At 50.0% G+C, this 17429-nt stretch overlaps 2 protein-coding genes across 3 annotated transcripts; one reads left to right on the forward strand and one right to left on the reverse strand.

Moving 5' to 3' along the window:
• Positions 1-263: 263 nt before the first annotated feature.
• LOC128068736 (lysosomal membrane ascorbate-dependent ferrireductase CYB561A3) lies at positions 264-10040 on the reverse strand. The gene is made up of 8 exons (XM_052661933.1): positions 9434-10040; positions 7074-7179; positions 5866-6064; positions 3896-4104; positions 3125-3279; positions 2246-2402; positions 1589-1640; positions 264-539 (listed from the first exon to the last, which is right to left on the reverse strand). Exons 3-7 carry the CDS (start codon positions 6047-6049, stop codon positions 1617-1619), a joined length of 729 nt encoding a protein of 242 aa, XP_052517893.1. The 5' UTR covers positions 6050-6064; positions 7074-7179; positions 9434-10040; the 3' UTR covers positions 264-539; positions 1589-1616.
• A 578-nt stretch (positions 10041-10618) lies between these two features.
• TMEM138 (transmembrane protein 138) lies at positions 10619-16004 on the forward strand. 2 transcript variants are annotated; one of them, XM_052662282.1, is made up of 5 exons: positions 10619-10734; positions 11916-12169; positions 13403-13574; positions 15136-15211; positions 15484-16004. In XM_052662282.1, exons 2-5 carry the CDS (start codon positions 12042-12044, stop codon positions 15594-15596), a joined length of 489 nt encoding a protein of 162 aa, XP_052518242.1. In that variant the 5' UTR covers positions 10619-10734; positions 11916-12041; the 3' UTR covers positions 15597-16004. The 2 variants fall into 2 exon arrangements, with proteins under 2 accessions (XP_052518242.1, XP_052518241.1); XM_052662281.1 differs by lacking the exon at positions 15484-16004 and having other exon boundaries at positions 15136-15476.
• The last annotated feature ends 1425 nt before the right edge of the window (positions 16005-17429 follow it).

The following is a 17429-nucleotide window of genomic DNA, read 5'->3' on the forward strand; positions in this document are numbered from 1 at the left end:
GAGTCTTGTGTTCCAGAAAATGAAAGAGGAAACAGCTCCTTCCTGGTAAGATAACCAAATCCTCAAAAGGCCGTTTACTTTTAAGGACAAGTTCAGGATCCCAGAATCACGTGCAATTGCAGGAAAAGAGTCATGTGGACCTTTGGTGCCTTTGGGTTTGTCCCTCCCCAAGTCTGAGGGTCAGAACTAGCCCATGGCTTCTGCAAATGGCCCAAGCTCATGTCAGTGTCATTTCAGCACAGAAGCCTTTGATTCTTAAAAACACATTTAATGAAAGTCAAGCCTCTTAAGTCAAATGCCTACCCACGTGGAGAAAAGGGGGAACTGGTCTTGTGACCAGAGTGCCTGGCGGGCATCCCAGTGCCTTTGGAGGGTCTCAGGCGCTTGGGAAGTTCAGTCACAGCCCTCTTGCCAGCATCTGGCCACGTGGGGTGGGGTGGACAGTCAGCCTTGTTGCCTCCTGCCAGAAGTCAGGACACCAGGTGTCCTGCCGCTTGTCACTTAAGCACAGCAGCATGGAGCCTGGGACCTGGCAGGGCCTGTGTGCAGAGGGCAGTGCCAAAACTTAGAAGCAAGCCCTGCCACCCCAGTCTCTCACTGGGAGAAAAGCAACACCTCACACTTGCGTCACACCAGAGACTTGTCTGCTAGGCAAGCAGCCACGGTGGGGGGTGGGGTGGGAGGGGCAACTGAGGCACCTGGAGGCTCAGCAAGGGCTGCCCCCGGGGGTGGCCATGGCTCCCAGGGCTCTGCTGGGTACAGCGCACTGCAACGTTGGCACGTTCAATGGTGAGCAGCAGAATGAAGATGGCTGGGCAAGGGCCCTGGTGAGCGCAAGGTTGATCCCACCTGGGGACAGGCAGGCGAGCTTGGACCCAGTAAGGGAAAGGGAAGAGGTCTGCTACTCCGAGGGACAGCTGGACAGGCTCTTCTCAGAAGAGCAGGTTACGCAGGGCTGTGCAGCAGTGACGGGCATGTCAGTCACAGGGAAGAGCCAGGATCCAGGCCCCAGTCGCAGCAGCAGCTAACAGGGCACGTAGAACACGTAGACACAGAAGGCAGCGATAGGAAACGAGTAGCAAGCAGCCGGCCCTCAGCTTCTCTTCTGCAGAAGTGGCTCTGCCAGTCCCTGCGTTCCTTCCAGCATCACCTCTGGCATTCCCACCCGGCCTCGTGTCCTGGTGGGCTGGATGGGAGGTTACAAGAACAGATGCAGCCTGGCCGGGGCGGCAGCCTAAACTTCGGGGGAAAGCCAACGGAAGCCCTGGCTCCCCAACTCTTCACAATGTGGATGGCACTCAATTCCCAGCTTATCTGAGTCCTCAGAATTCCCTACCACATCCTTAGGGGTATGAGGGGAAGCGAACTTGACTTCATACAAGCAGCAACAGCATGAGCAGCCAGGGCAAGAAGGCCAGGGTAAATGGATGACCTGAGAAGTCAATGCCAAGAAGGGGCAGAGGAGCCAAAGCCCTCAAGGAAAGCACATGGGCAGGCTGTGGGGGAGCAGGCCCACCCAGAGGCAAGGGGAGCCTGGGGCCCGCAACCAGCAAGAGCAGAGCTTCAGGGAGGAGTTTAGACTGCACACCGACTGCTTCTGGGAGCCCCTTCCTGCTTCACTCCCCGCCACGCAACAGAGCCTGGAAAGACAAGCAGGTGTCAAAATGGCCCGTGGCCTGTAGGAGTCCCGCCAGGCCTGAGCTGCTCAGACAGACCCCAACCTGCAGGGTGAACCCCAAGTCCACCCACCACACTGTTCAAGGAAGCCCCAGAGTCCCTCAACCGACACACCCCATCCCTCAGGTGCCTACATGGCCGAAAACAGGCAAAAAATGCCCCAAGCCCTCAACCGGTCACCACACCCCCACGAGGAAAGCTCCCATCCCACTAGATGAGCTCTGAAGCTGGAGAAGCAGAAATCAGCACACCTCCTCCTCACACTACAGCCCTTCTTTGGGGAAGGTAAGGCCACACTTGCCCGTGAGACCACAGCCATCTGGGGAGGGGAGGAACCCCCTGCTCCCCCAGCAGACAGGCCTCTAGGAGCAGCTGCACTTGCCACGACAGGAAGTGCTGGGTTCACTCTGGTGCTCCCAGCCAGCCAGCAGAACCCCGCCTTCAAGCAACTTGGTTTCCCACCATGTTACTGGGTTGGTCTTCCTGGCAAAGCCCAAGCCTTTACTGGGTGACCCCTCCCTAGACCCGGCCCTACCCCAACCTGAAACAGGAGACCAAGACCCCATACCTCTCTCTCGGCCTGCATCCCTGGCTCTGGGCGTTTCCAAGATGAAGCCAGTAGGATATAGAGCACCAGCAGCCCGAAGACCACCACCAGCATCCCAGCGCAGTTGGCAAAGACAGCCTCACTGGGCAAGTTGGAGTATGACTTGGTGCCATTTTTCCTGAGGATGACAAAACAATGCAGGCCCTTGAGAAACTTTTCTACCTGTTTTTGCCCAATGCAGGACCCAATGCCACTAACAGAGAATGAGAAAGACTTCCCAGGGCCCCCTGCAACCTGGAATATTAACATACTTTTTAAGTCTCTGCCGTGACTCCTGTCTGCAGAATGCTATCTACCCTTGAGGAAGCTGAAGCTCCCAGACATGACATGAACTCGTCCTGAGTTACACAACCAGGAAACGGCACAGCCAAGATCTATACCCAGGTCTGACCTCAAATCTTGTCTGCTCCTCACTGCACCCCCCTGCCTCCCCAAATGGAGAACAGTAGTGGTTAGGTGTACGAACTCTAGTCCTGTAACTCAGAGCTCTGCCACTTACTGGCACATTGCGAGACCTCTCTGTGCCTCTGTTCCCTAATTTATACGTGGCAGTGACAACATTACCAACGCTGTAGGGCACTTGGAGGATTAAATTTGAGACGTTTAGAATAGTTTCTGCCACAGAGTAGGTTCTGAATCACTTTGATTCTGGGTAGGTATTTGGTGACCAGTTTACCAATCTCAGCCTAAGGAAAGATGAGTCCACTACCTTTCAGATCAGGAACGAGCTCAACCCCAAAGGCTTCCCTCCCTCAGACGGGTCCTATGACCCATCTTTTGAAGACCCTGTTCCTGCCCCTCAGCTTACAGTTGGGGGTCCCACGCACCCCCCACACTCACAGACTGAAGAAAAGCTTCTCGTTAATGCCAGAAACAACAGATGCAATGGCGAGAGAGAGAATGGAGGCTCCAAAGAAGACGTGGATGGGTTTCAGGAGGCTGCGCAGCCACATGGATGCCCAGGGCAGCAGGAAGACCGAGAAGCCCAGGAACCACTGCGGACACAGGAAATACCTGACTGTACTGCATGTCACCAAAGGCACACCGGGTCACACCACCCATTAGCACCCCTGCTCGTCAATGAACCCTGGCCCACCTCTCGCAGCTCAACCCTCCTGCCAGGCACTGCAGCCTCCTCCCTGTGGTCTGACACAAACAGGAATGTCACCTACATGAAAAGCCTGGCTACACCCCCACCCTCCCGCAAACCCAGCCCTCGTTTGTCTCTGCTTCCTTCCCATCCTGGCTCACAAAACTCCCAACTCGTACATGGCTACAATCAGGATGTGGATACTACTGCTCGAATTGCTTTCGGTTCACAGAAAAGGGGAGTGGAAAAGGTGACTTAAGAGTCAGCCTGATACGTCCTGGGATCAAGTTAGCTCAGAGCGCTCCAGGACCACAGTGGGTGGTGTGAGGGGTGAAAGCGAAACAGGGTGATTGGGAGAACCACCAGCCTCCCAGAGCCCCTCCCACTGCCGATCCTACAGCATGCGCCCTGCCACACCGTCTCCAGGCACTGAGCAGAAGGAAGACTTGGTGCTGATGCCAGGGAAGCCCCAGCCGGAGTGGGCAGCCAGTGGGAACCCAAGGAGGACGGAGAGTACCCACCTGGCAGGCGAAGAGGAAGACAGTGGTGATGCCCAGCCAGCTGTGCAGGGAGTAGAGATGGGGGATCTTTGCGTGGTTGTGAAATTCAAAGACTGCGTGCAGCCCCAGCACAGTCAGGAGGAAGGCCAGCAGGTGCATGGCTGCGTGGCCGGATTTCCAGGGCAGCCTGGGCCCTACCCATGACTGGGGCAGGCGGTAGACCAGCGATGCTGTCGGAGAGAGCAGTCTCAGGGCTCGGCCTCTTCCCCTCGTGCTCACCCAAGCATCAGGGGAATCAGCCTGCCGTGATCCCAAACAGCTTCCCAACAGGGAGGAGGAAGTGCTAGGACACCAGTATCAACTCTCCAGCATCTTCCATCCTGGCATCACTTCTAGTGCAGCCATCAGCCATGAAGGGGGAGAAGGGACCACGATAAAGGGGAGGGGGAGAGGCAGGGATAAACCAGGAGTTTGAGATTAGCAGATACAAATTACTACATATAAAACAGATAAATAGTAGGATCCTGGTGTGTAACACAGGGAACTATATTCACTGTCTTGTAATAAACTATCATGGAAAAGAATGTGTGTGTGTGTGTGTATAATATATATATACACTGAATATAAAACTGAATCAGTGTATATTGGAAACTAACACAACATTGTAAATCACCTATACTTCAATTTTTTGGACTTCCCACGTGGCTCAGCGGTAAAGAATCCTCCCACCAATGCAGGAGATGTGGTCTGATCCCTGGGTCAGGATGATCCCATGGAGAAGGAAATGGCAACCCGCTCCAGTACTCTTGCCTGGGAAATCTCATGGACAGAAGAGAAGGGCAGGCTACAGTCCATAAGTTAGTGGCTAAACAACAACAATACTTCAATTTAGGAAATTCCCTGGTGGTCTGGACAGGGAAGCCTGGCATGCTGCAGTCCCTGGGGTCACAAAGAGTTGGACACGACTGAGCGACTGAACTGAACTGGTGGTGTATGCCACGTGTATGCATTTTTATATACAGGTTGAAAGCAGTGTCACATTCATTATTTCATCTAACTGGAAGAACTCTCACAACTGAAGTGAGCTGTCAAGGACACAAGTTTTAAGGTTAGATAACCAAGGTCCAAATCCCAGCTCCACCTCTCAGCTATCTGGCATCTTCTTTCTAAATCTCAGTTTCCTCATCTGTAAAATGGAGACAATGGAGCCCACCTCACGGTTTGCTCACATCATGAAATGATGACCACACTAAGTTTAGTGAACCCCTATCTTCTCATACAGATTCAGAATTAAATAGAAAAAAAATTTTTCTTGTGATGACAACTCTGTGGATTTACTATCTGAACAACTTTCATATTTAACACACAGCAGTATTAAAAACCATATTGATCATGTTGTACATTATATCCCTAATACTTATTTATCTTAAAACTGGAAGTCTGTGCCTTTTGACAACCTTTGTTCAATTGCCCCTCCCCTCCACCCCTCACCTCTGCTGCTGCTGCTACTAAGTCGCTTCAGCTGTGTCCGACTCTGTGCGACCCCATAAATGGCTGCCCACCAGGCTCCCCCGTCCCTGGGATTCTCCAGGCAAGAACACTGGAGTGAGTTGCCATTTCCTTCTCCAATGCATGAAAATGAAAAGTGAAAGTGAAGTTGCTCAGTCGTGTCCAACTCTTCGCAACCCCATGGACCACAGCCTACCAGCCTCCTCCTACCAGGCTCCTCCATCCATGGGATTTTCCAGGCAAGAGTACTGGAGTGGGGTGCCATCGCCTTCTCTGGACCCCTCACTCCACAAATCTGATCTTTTTTACTCTTACTATGAGCTTGTTTGTTTTTGAAGTATAATTGACCTACACAGCACTATGTTACTTCCTGTTACATTACACAGTGATTTGATACTTCTGTACATTTCAAAATGATCACTGTGACGCTGCCCCGCACGGGCCTGGGCCACACCACGTGTCCACTGCCGACCTGTACTCACCAGCACTGTAGAGCACCACCATGCTTGTCACCATGAGCACCGGGTGCCAGTTGAACATGAGGATGCTGCCATCCCAGGCGAAGCCACCGTGCCAGTACCGCATCCAGTAGATGGTGGAGAGGATGCATATCGAGCCCAGGGAGCACAGTGCCAGGACAGACAGGTAAAACCATCCCACAGCCATTCTGACCAGGCAGCCCTAGAGGAAGGGGGAATCACACACCCCTGCTGGCTCGGGGGCACCCCACACGCCAGCTGGAGGAGGTAACATTGACCTTGCTCTTGGCCGGAAGGGTGGTTCCCCTGCCATCAGCCTGGGCACTGTCCCATGAAGCCTTGACGGCAGGCTGGACCCCATCTCTGGTCATGAACAATGAGTGAGAGTGAGGCGCCGCCCCACCATCTGGCGGTGTACAGTGCAGCCAGCTCAGCCCCAGGGCTGGCCCTGGAGAGAGGCCTCCTCTGAGGTGGCCGGATGCTAAGTCCAGAGCCCTAGGATGGGTCCTCCCCTCACAGGACCAGAGATAAAGAATTATACTTCCACTCCTCACAAAAAGAAAGGGCAGAAATCAAAATCCAGGCTAGATAACCCCAAGCCTTCCGTTCTAACATAAGGAGGCAAAATTCACAGTCTCCACACTATTCATCAGGCCACCTGGGAGAAAAGTGTTATAGGATCCCACTTCCACAGCAGAGTTCTTCCCCAGACAGTGACCTCTACCCATGGGAAGGTAAGATAGGGTCTTTGCTCCAGTCCCCATACTCCACATCTTAAAAGCCTGCAGCTGGTCCCAGACCTGCAACTTCTGCTTTCTCTTCTCTAGGGAAAGTCCAGAGGAGAAAAGAGGAAGCAAGAACTCATGATCTAGAAAGCAAACAGTTTATTTTGAGGTTTCCACGTATACCTGATAACTCAGAAACCAACTCTGGTTCCAGGCATGGTGAATGCCCAGCCCCCTAAGCAGCTGCTCTTAAAAGCCAGGCAAGTGGGCATGAGAGTTGGCAGGCAGTCTGCAAAGCCACAGGATGCCCCTGCTTTCAGCATGAAAACAGCTCTCAAGGCAGGCACACCGTCCCCAACGAGTCAGGCCAAGTAGGTGACACATGGCTTCTGGAACTTGAGGTTCCTCAACTGGAACCAGCTAACACGAGAAGAGGCCCCTAAAATCGCCAAGAACTCCCAAGGAAATAAAACATTTGACCCTCACCTTTATACCCAGTGACAAGCTGACAGAGTAGTGGCCTGGACTCCAGTTCTTAGGCTCTGAGGCTCCTTGAGCAAATCAGTTAACATCTGAAGGACTGTCTTCTCATCTGAAAGAAAACCATGGCAACAGGATGTAACTTACTGAAAGGCAGCTATGAACAGACATCACACCAGAACCTTAAGACACATGATTGATCCCATGTTCTCCTCTTGACAATCCTGTGAGGGATTATTTCCATTCCAAAACCCCATGTTTTCCACTTGATCACAGGTTGCCAGAGGATCAAGTGAGAAAATATGTAAGGACATTGTAAATTATTAAAATTTTCTTAGTAGTATTACAGCATTTCATCCTAACTACCAATGAAACCCTGAAGCCCATGGCCCCTATGGCTGCCCAAGCCTCTTGGTGGTCCCGATTCCATGTCATGCCAGCTCTCTTGATGCCAAGTGTCCACCTAATCAGAAACAGGTGTGGAGCTCTCACAAAGGGATCCAAGGTGGCAGAAGTCTCTGAGAAAGCAAGATTTGAGTGCTGGGGGGAAGAAAGATATAAGTTTCCAGGAGATTAGAGGGAGAAAATCATTCCACTTGCTTCCCGAAAGCTTTTGGACTCAGCTGCTGAACTCAGCAATTTGCTCGCCAGCCTGAGGTGTCCCCTTCGTTCCTGTAAGAGCAGTGGAAGTTTCAGGTCACCAGATGTTCAATCACCTCCTCTCCAGGGAAGTGTCAGCACAAAGAGGCTCCCCATCAGCAGGCTCCATCCACTGGCTAGTATCTACTTTTAAATTTGTTTCCCTTTCTAAGAGGAAAAAAGAAAATGTCCAAAAGGGACCATACCCACCCCCCTAGAAGAGATTCTGGATTACTGCTCTGGGACAGACTTGGAATAGACAGTGGGGACACTTTCCTGACAGACCGGCTGCAATGTTTTACTGCTCAGAGTACACAGACGAGCCCTCCCTCTGCTTGAAATGGAGAGCAAAAGGAGAGAAAAAGAACGCAGTGAAAATTACCATCCAAATGCTAAGAATATCCTCTCATTTATTCCAAGAGAGTAGTATGTGCTAAGATTTCAGGATGTGTGCAGGCTCCTAGTCTGCCCGCACTTGTAGAGCCACATTCGAAGACAAAAGTCCACAAAGTCCTGTAAAGTGTGAGAATAGTAAATATCTTAGACTTTGCAGGCCATATGGTTTGTCATAAGTGTGCTATCAACTCTTGATATACTGCAGAAGTAGTCATAAACAATACTTTCACAAATGTACTGGCTGTGTTCAAAAAACTATGGACACTGAAATTTCAGTTTTTGTATCATTTCGTCACAAAATATCCTTTTCTTTTCAATCACTGAAAAATGTAAAACCCATTCAGGCCAGCCAGATTTGGCCTGTGGGTCATGTCTGTTGACCCTGATCTAAGGAGTTGTACTCTCCCAACCTAATACACTCTCAATCCCTAAGCAAAAAGGATTCTCCCAAGCTGCACTAAAACAAATCAAGCCCTGGGGCAGAAATGGGTATATCCTACTCAGCCCTAGTCTTAGGGAAACCCACGATTCCAAACTTTTTCACAAGCACTTAGAAGTGCAAATAGATCAAGGCACAGGAAGGCTGTTGGCTGCTCCCACTTTTCAGACGAATGGTGGGGGGCTTTAGGAATCTTGAGACCCAGCGTTAGAGCTCAAATCCTAAACTTTTATCTTACAGATTAAAAATACTGGGGCCCAAACTATGAAAGTGACTCGGCCAAGGTGAGTGGCAGAGCTGGTAAAAAGACTCCAGGTTGACTCCCCCTCAGCTCCAAGGACGCCTCACTTCCAAACGGAGCTTCCTTAAAGTCAGGGACTCAGGAGTGAGAGGCCTAAAATACCAGGCAGGAGATAGATAAGCAAGGTCCTCCTGAGCGCCAGAGGGATTACAGGAACGCCCTTCGCACGGTGCTCTGGTCTGACCGAAGTGTCCAGAGACTGATCCTTGACTCGCCAGCCGCCGGGACCACCTTTGTCCCAGCTAACCTTGGCATCACCGACTCAATGGAGTCTGAGTAAACTCCGGGAGCTGGTGATGGACAGGGAGGCTTGGCGTGCTGCGGTTCATGGGGTCGCAGAGTCGGACACGACTGAGCGACTGAACTCGACTGAACCTTGGGTGAAAAGTAGGCTCCGCCTGCTGACTGCGACTTCCGAAAAGTTTTCGTGCTTTACAACCACCACCTGTGGAAGGAAGGGCATGGAGAATGGTGTCCATTTCCTAGGAGAGAAAACTTAGAGAGAGGGGTCGTGACCGCGCGAAACGAGATAGTAGCGAAGCTAGCACTCGAACCCAGATCCCTGAACTCCCAGCCCGGGCTGTTTCTCACCGCCGAACCACAGTGAGACGAAAGGGGACTGGGGTCTCCGAGACCCGTCTCTTGCCAACCCGCGCCAGAGCCGCTGCTCCCTTGGCTCCTGAAAGATGCAGAGAGACTCTCAGCAACACTATCGACCACCACGTACCGCTGCACTAGAGCCGAAAAGCTGAGGCGGGGTGGGGGGGGGGGGCGTTATGTCCTCTTATAGGCGCGCATACGTCCGGTCGCGCGCGTGGCCACCTGGGAAATGAAGTCCCGGCTCTCGGGGTCCCCAGCTCTCGGGCTCCAAGGCGCTGACCCCCAACTCCAGTTCTTCGGCGGGCGTTTCTTCCCTAACCCCGAGGTACCGGGGACCAGGAATGCCGTCACGGGTCGGCCCTGTCCTCACCCTCAGCCCCACGATTCCGTTGAAACGGAAATGTTCGGGCCAAGGCGAAGCCTCTGGCCAGGGGCTGGCCCTCCGCAAGGCGGCGCGCGGGGTGAACGGGAGGCCTTGGCCGGATCTAGGAGCCCTGGAACAGGCCGCGGCGACGCTGGGAAGGCCTGGAGAGACGCGAGCCCAGAAAAGCGGGGGCCCAAACATGGCGGCCGAGTCGGCCATAGAGCGGGGTGAGAAAGCCTAGGACAAGCGTGTAGCATGGCGCAGGCTGAGCCCGCGTCCGCCATCTACTTCCGGAATTTAAAGCCTGTTTCCGGAAGCCAGAGTGGTATCCCCATGACAACCGACGTTGGACCTCTGAGGTGAGTCTTTGTTGAGGAGTGTGTGAAGAGGCCAGAAGTCGGAATTTCGTTGTTAATTGCTTTGGTTTTGGTTTTTCGCTAAGGCAGTCCCATTTAAAAGTGGGTTGGGACGGGTGGGGAAAATTGCTCTGCTCTACCGAGGGAACGCGGCAGATAGCGGTGAGAAGACCGAATTGCTTCATTACCTTGCGAAATCACCGCTACGCTAACCCGAGGTGATGGTCATCCTTCCCTTAGAGATGGCGGTGAGCGGTTCTTTTTAAGGGAGCCTCACAACAGCCTTCTGTGGCGGCCTGTGAAGTAGCGGTTAAGAGCATGGGCTTTCGTATCACACCTAGTTGTGAATCCTGGAGGAACGGCTTGAACTCTGACACTGTCCTTGCCTGTAGAATGCGGATAATTCTTTCCCATCTTGCAGAGTAGTTTCGAGGACTAAAGGAATTTATCTTGGTTGACAAGTTTATCCTGGTGCGGGTACATAGGTGATACTATCAATGTTATTTGATGAATAAGGAAACTCGGCTCAGAGAAAACCACAGTGTACATCCTCAGTGGGAGTACTTCATTAGGTGAGGTGGACGAGGTTCTACGACTTCTCAGAGGCTCTGTGTAAAGTGGGGCGATAAGCATAACAACAGCTAGTTCTTAAAATGGATATAGGATTAAATAAGGAAGTAAATATGCAGAGTTTGTAAAGTAACATTTTACAGATGTTGATTTAATCATTCTGTAACACTTCAAAACATTTTGAAATTTGCTTATGGATTTGATCCAGCTGGAGAGGGTCATAGGACAACCCCAGAGCAGCTTCTTTGTCTTGGAATAAATGAAAATAAAGGCCCAGCCCCTCTTACCTGGTGCCATTGTGTCGCTACCATAATCTTTAACGTTAGAAGAGCACTATTTCCTCTCAGCTTTTTCTGCCTACACCATTAACCACTTCTCTGCCAATGTTTTTCCTGCCTGTGTGCATGCTCAGTTGTGTCTGACTCTTTGTGACCCCATGGACTGTAGCCACGAGGCTTTTCTGTCCACTGAATTTTCCAGGCAAGAGTACTGGAGTGGGTTGCCATTTCCTCCTCCAGGGGATCTTCCCAATCCAGGGATCAAACCCACGTCTCCTGCATTGGCAGGTGGATTCTTTACCACTGAACCACCTGGGAAGCCCTTTCCTGCCTAGTTGCATGTAAACCTGTCAGTTTTGTAAGAGGCAGCTTTGAGCAGTAGTTAAGTGCTCAGACTCCAGACCCAGACTGCCTAGATCTGAATGCTAGCCCTGCCAATTACTAGCGATATGACGTTGGACAAATTATTTTACCTCCCTGAGCTTCAATTGTCCCCTCTATAAAATGAAGAGAGTAATAGTGTGTCTTCCACCTCAAGGGTAATGGAGAGATTTAAATAATGTTCTGCTTAGAACTACAAGTGATATACAAAGATTTGCTTCTGCAATTAGAATTATTATCACTATATGACCAGACATATAGTGTATTTGTGTATTTTCCCTAGATTCCTTTGGACTCAGAACTAGTTAGAAAGAGCTCTACATTTAGAGGGTTCCAGGCATGGAGACAGGTTTGAGGGTGAGTGTCCGTGGAAGGAATGACTAGTTGGCATTTTTTGTTGTTGGTTTTGTCATCGATGTATCACAAGCACCTAGAATGGTGCCTGGCACATAGTAGGTCCTAAGTAAATATTTATTGTACTGTTGAATTTCTAACCTCTCTTTTCTTTTTTTTGGCTTCAACAGACCCTTGTCTTAGAGCAAGGGAAGCAGCTGCCATTCTGAAGAACTCAGTGCCTGGGGGAGGACCAGTAGTTGTTTTCTGAGGAACTGTGGAATGTGCCCTTGGGGACACAAGAGAGCAGAAGGAAGATGCTTCAGACCAGTAACTATAGCCTGGTGCTCTCCCTGCAGTTCCTGCTGCTGTCCTATGACCTCTTTGTCAATTCCTTCTCTGAGCTTCTCCGAGCAGCTCCAGTTATACAGCTGGTGCTCTTCATGTGAGTGGGACTGCGCAGCTCAACCCAGTCATTTCAGAAAAGCATGATTTAGCATTTTAAAGTTATTAATAGAGAAATATCAGGGAAAATAAAATTGCAGTTTGTCTTGGGTACTCCATGGTCCATAGACATGTCACAGGATACACTGTTTTGATACTTCCGCTTTGATATACTTCTAACAAGGGTTTGGGACACGGGAAGCAGTGCACATAGAAAAAGAGGGTCAGATTGTTGACACTGTCATTATCTGCATCTGTGAGTAGAAAGTGTCTTACAGTGCCATGAAACAGGGCTGCAAAATGTCAGATAAAGAGGTTATCAGGGACTTCCTGGCGGTCCAGGAGTTAGGACTTGGCGCCTTCACTGCCCTGGCCCTGAGTAAAAATAATCTTTTTTGGCGGGGGGGCTGTTCTGGGTTTTCGTTGCAGCACAGGCTCTCTAGTTGCCCTGTGGCATGTGGGATCTTAGTTCCCTGACCAGGATTAAACCTGCATCCCCTGCATTGGAAGGCAGATTCATAACCACTGAACCACCAGGAAGTTTCCAGAATAATCATGTTGATAACATATATGCACCCCAGAGGATGGAGGCTATTGTCATTTTTCATCCACAGTGATTTTTAGTTTCCATGAGTCAAGTTCTAAACAGAAAACCACAATTTTAGACCCTGTCTTCACTCAGCAAATGTTCATCAGCCTACCAGACAGTGCTATAGTTGCAGTGGTGGACCTGACAAGTTCTGTTTGATGGAATTTCCATTCTAGTGGAGAGAGACAAATATTTTAATAACTTCAAATAGTAATGAATGTTATACAGTAGATATAAAGTATGTGGAATGGGGAGAAGAAAGTAGTGGCATGAAAGAAAAGTTTCTGAAGAGGGGACATTTGAACCAACACTTGAATGGCACTAGGCACCAGGTTATTTGACAGGGCTGGCATTTTATGGATACAAGGAGGAAACTAGCTGCTTCTCACAGGTGCCTCAGAGGCTTGTTGAGTTGGGAGTGTCAGCAGGAAAGCCTTGTCCATAGACTGCCACTCAACTGATGGGACCAACAGGTAGTAGGTAGTTTTAATTTCATGTCATTTGGGGTCCAAAACCCACACTACCTCTGCGGGGCGGGGTTCAGAGGCAAGGAAAGACCTCATGGTGTCCCTTAGGATTCAGGGCCGACTCGTGGATGCTCCGCAGGCCTCCATTTGGCTGTCCTTTTGTTTTCCATGTTTGCAGCATCCAGGATATCGCAGTCCTCTTCAACATCATCATCATTTTCCTCATGTTCTTCAACACCTTCGTCTTCCAGGCTGGCCTGGTCAACCTCCTCTTCCATAAGTTCAAAGGGACCATCATCCTGACAGCTGTGTACTTCGCCCTGAGCATCTCTCTTCATGTCTGGGTCATGGTAAGAGGGAGGCTCTGAGTCCTTAAAAGACTTGAAATGTCTTATCTGTGGGAACCCAGCAGCTCTGGATGTTTATCTCACAGAATCCTTTATAAGAAACAGGTGAAATGAATGTGGTCCAGCCTGGAGCTCGACACATGAGAATTTCATAAGATACTTTTTCTCAACCTTATGTGTTGAAGAACACCCTTATCCAGGAGTTGAGGGGCACTTGTGGAACGTTTGATTCTTTTTGCCCCAGAAGACCTGCAGGTTAAAACAGGAAATTGAATCTGTTCCATCATTAGCTGTTTGGGCAGGTGCGTGTTGATACAGGGTATTCTTAGGCATCAGTGTCCCATGGGAAAGAGCCAGGCAGGAGTGCCACGAGCCCTCTGCTGTGTCCCTATCACTTACATTAGGAGAACGAGCCTCCGAGATGCCTCCCTCTGGTTCTAACATAGGCCTCGAAGCAGATCCAGTTTTCGTGGTTTCAGATTTCTTTTTTGTTTCTTTTTTTTTTTTTTTGGCTGTACCTAGTGACTTAATAGGAGAAGGCAGTGGCAACCCACTCCAGCACTCTTGCCTGGAAAATCCCACGGTGGAGGAGCCTGGTAGGCAGCCATCTATGGGGTCGCAAAGAGTCGGACACGACTGAGCAACTTCACTTTCACTTTTCACTTTCATGCATTGGAGAAGGAAATGGCAACCCACTCCAGTGTTCTTGCCTGGAGAATCCCAGGGATGGGGGAGCCTGGTGGGCAGCCATCTATGGGGTCGCAGAGTCGGACACGACTGAAGCGACATAACAGCAACAGTGACTTATGGGCTCTTAGTTCCCCGACCAGTGATCAAACCCATTCTCCCTGCATTGGAAGTGTGGAGTCCTAACCACTGGGCAACTAGGGAATTCCTTCAGATTTCTTCTCCACAAATTCTCTGTGGGTATCTCATGTGTTTCTTGGTACTCATTTAATGGAACACGTTAAAACCTCAGGGTTCTCTAGGCATTTCTTTACTAAAGGCACCTTCTCAGACTAAACCTCCCATTAGATTGCGCCTGTGATTCCACAGAGAGAACAAGAACTCACAGGGGAGAAGCGGCACAGTGCCAAAGTTTCAAGGTGCTTCCCAGAGAGGATTGTCTCTGCTCAGGTTCCTAGAGCCAAAATAGTCCTGGCTTTGTACTGTGAAGCTGCTAATCTGATTAAACCCTGAGTGCACCAAGCCTTTATCTGACAGGAACCAAGCCTCAGATTTCCAAGGCAAGACAGTGACCATGCTGAACTCCCGAGATAATGTGTATCATTTCTCATTGGCTAAGGCAATGGGATGAAAGGAAATAAATGGCTTAGTTCAAACTTACTCCCTTAGGGTTAAAAGAATTACTTCCTCTGCAGCAAAACACAAGGGGACTTGCTGAAGCTTGTTTGAGAAACACTCTTTTGGCTTGTGGAAAGAAAGAAGGGGGTGAGATTAGCCTGATACTAAATCAAGCAGCATCTCTGTAGCTCACCAGGCTGGAGATGTCAGGGCCTCATCTGGCCATTCACTTTTCTCTGTCTATTCTTGTCTCCTTCAGAACTTACGCTGGAAAAACTCCAACCGCTTTGTCTGGACAGATGGACTTCAAACATTGTTTGTATTCCAGAGGCTAGGTAAGAACCACAGCAACCTCAGGCCTCACTTTGGCCCCACCTGTGGCTCTGGCAGCGAGGGCCTTGATCCTGACTTCCCAGCCCATCACAACCGGCGTGAGATGAGTGGAACAGCCATGCCAAGACCAGGAGAGACCACTGCCCTCTGCCCTTTCTGGGAGTCACTGGGAAATCGTGAGACAGGGCCCCTCAGCCTCGTCTGGTCATGTTCTTCCCCTGAAACACACACTCGGGTGCATCCCTGACTCTTCTTTCCTGTTTATTCTCCACAGCGGCAGTGTTGTACTGTTACTTTTACAAACGGACAGCTGTGAGGCTAGGCGACCCTCGCTTCTACCAGGACTCTTTATGGCTGCGCAAGAAGTTCATGCAAGTTCAAAGGTGACCGTTTTCTGTCACATCAATGAACGCCTTTCCTTCTTGACAGAAGTCACACTGGGGGCTCTGCAGAGGGGGCCGTCGGCCCTGTGTGCTAGGAAGTAGCTTGACATTCTGAGGACAGGCCCCAGCCAGTCAGTGTGCAGCAGGTGAAGAGGCGGAGCCTCCCTCTAGCACATTAAAGTGTCCCCAGTGCAGACTCCTGAACATCATCCCTTCCTATCCTCCTGCTGCAGCCCTGCCCCCTTTCCTTCGCGCTCTCTGCCCCACTTCCTCACCAAGGGCTCCGTGGCTTTTTCCCAAGGGAACTTTCCACTGACCCTAGTACAGGAGGAGCTCCCAGCCCCGGCTCTGTTTGCACTGCACACTGATGATTGAAGGATGCAAAGAGTGACTTTTCTGGCCTCCTGACTGAGCACACCTCAGACATTTAGATTTTATACCCAAGGTACTTTTTTTTTACATTGTATAAATAGGAAATAAATTCTTTTCCATAAATGATGGAGTCTCTGCCTTGCTCAGTCCCTCTGTGGTTAAGAGGAATGCCAAGTCCTAGCCTAGCCTAGCCTTAGCGTCTGCTTGGTCCAGTGGGCAGATTGAGCCACAGAGCAGATATGGGTATTCCTTGAATCCCATTGTGAGTACAAGATATTTTTGCAGAAAAGATGTGATCTGATGCCCCACCCCCATCTCTGGAGTTTCAGACTGCCATGTTTTATTCAGTCTTTCCCCCTGTCAGAGCCCAGAATTGTCCTCAGGAGAGTGAAATGTTGCCTAGCCTCTTTTGGCAAAAGAAATTTTAAACATTCGTGTGCCTGTAGTATCAGTTTTCTATTGCCGGAATAGTTGCGTGTAACAGCCCCACCACTACACTTGGGTGGCATGGCTCTTGAGTGTTGGGGCTCAGCTCATCTGACTGGGTTTGGGTAGTTTCTGCTGGGCTTACACACGTGTTTGTGGTCAGCTGTGGGTCAGCCATCCAGCTGTCATTAACTTGAGATCATTGACTTCTGGCTAACCTAGGCTGACCTCTGCTAGAATGACTCTGCTTCACATGACTTATTGTCCAGCAGGCTTGCCTGAGTCGGTTGACTAGACAGTGGCAGAGAAGCAGGAAATCAAGCTATAGGGAGCAACCCCAGTTCAAGCCTCTACTGTGTCTCTTCAATTCCCATTGGTCAAAGCAAATCATGTGACTGAGCACAGTGTCAGAAATGGGAAAGCGCTAGGAGGTTTCTTGGCAAAAGACACGGGTGCGGTCAGTCCGTCCCACCAGAAAGCTGCCCCATGAAACTCATTATTCAGAAGTACTTTGGCCCAGGAGTTGGCAAACTTTTCCTGTTAAAGGTCAGATAGTAAATATTTTAGATCTTGAGGGCCATGTGGCCTCTGTTGCAATTACTCAACTTTGACATCAAAGCACAAAAGCAGCCAGAGATGAAACTCAGAGGAATGACCCATGTCAGAAATATTTAGATTTTGTTTCAACCACATGAAAATGTAAATCTAATCTTGAGGGTCATACAAAACGGGCTAGATGTGCTCTCAGGCCATGGTATGCTGACCCCTAGTTTAGAAGCCTACAATGAAGTCCTCGGGAAAGAGGCTGTAGTTAATCAGCTGTGCTGTCAAGATTTATCAGATATTTTAAAAGAATGTTACAGAGTTCTAAGAAAATACCTAAGATCTCATCCCCTATGATTGGGAGACGTGATCGAAAAAGTCCTAACAAGACCACCATCTATGTGTACTGTACCTTCGTCTGTACAAAAAATGACAATAGCACAATTTTGAATCTTTCCGTAAAAGCTCTTACAAGAATATTATCCCCTTTGCTCAT

This window comes from Budorcas taxicolor, chromosome 25 (genome assembly GCF_023091745.1).
Source record: "Budorcas taxicolor isolate Tak-1 chromosome 25, Takin1.1, whole genome shotgun sequence".
NCBI classification, from domain to species: Eukaryota; Metazoa; Chordata; class Mammalia; order Artiodactyla; family Bovidae; genus Budorcas; species Budorcas taxicolor.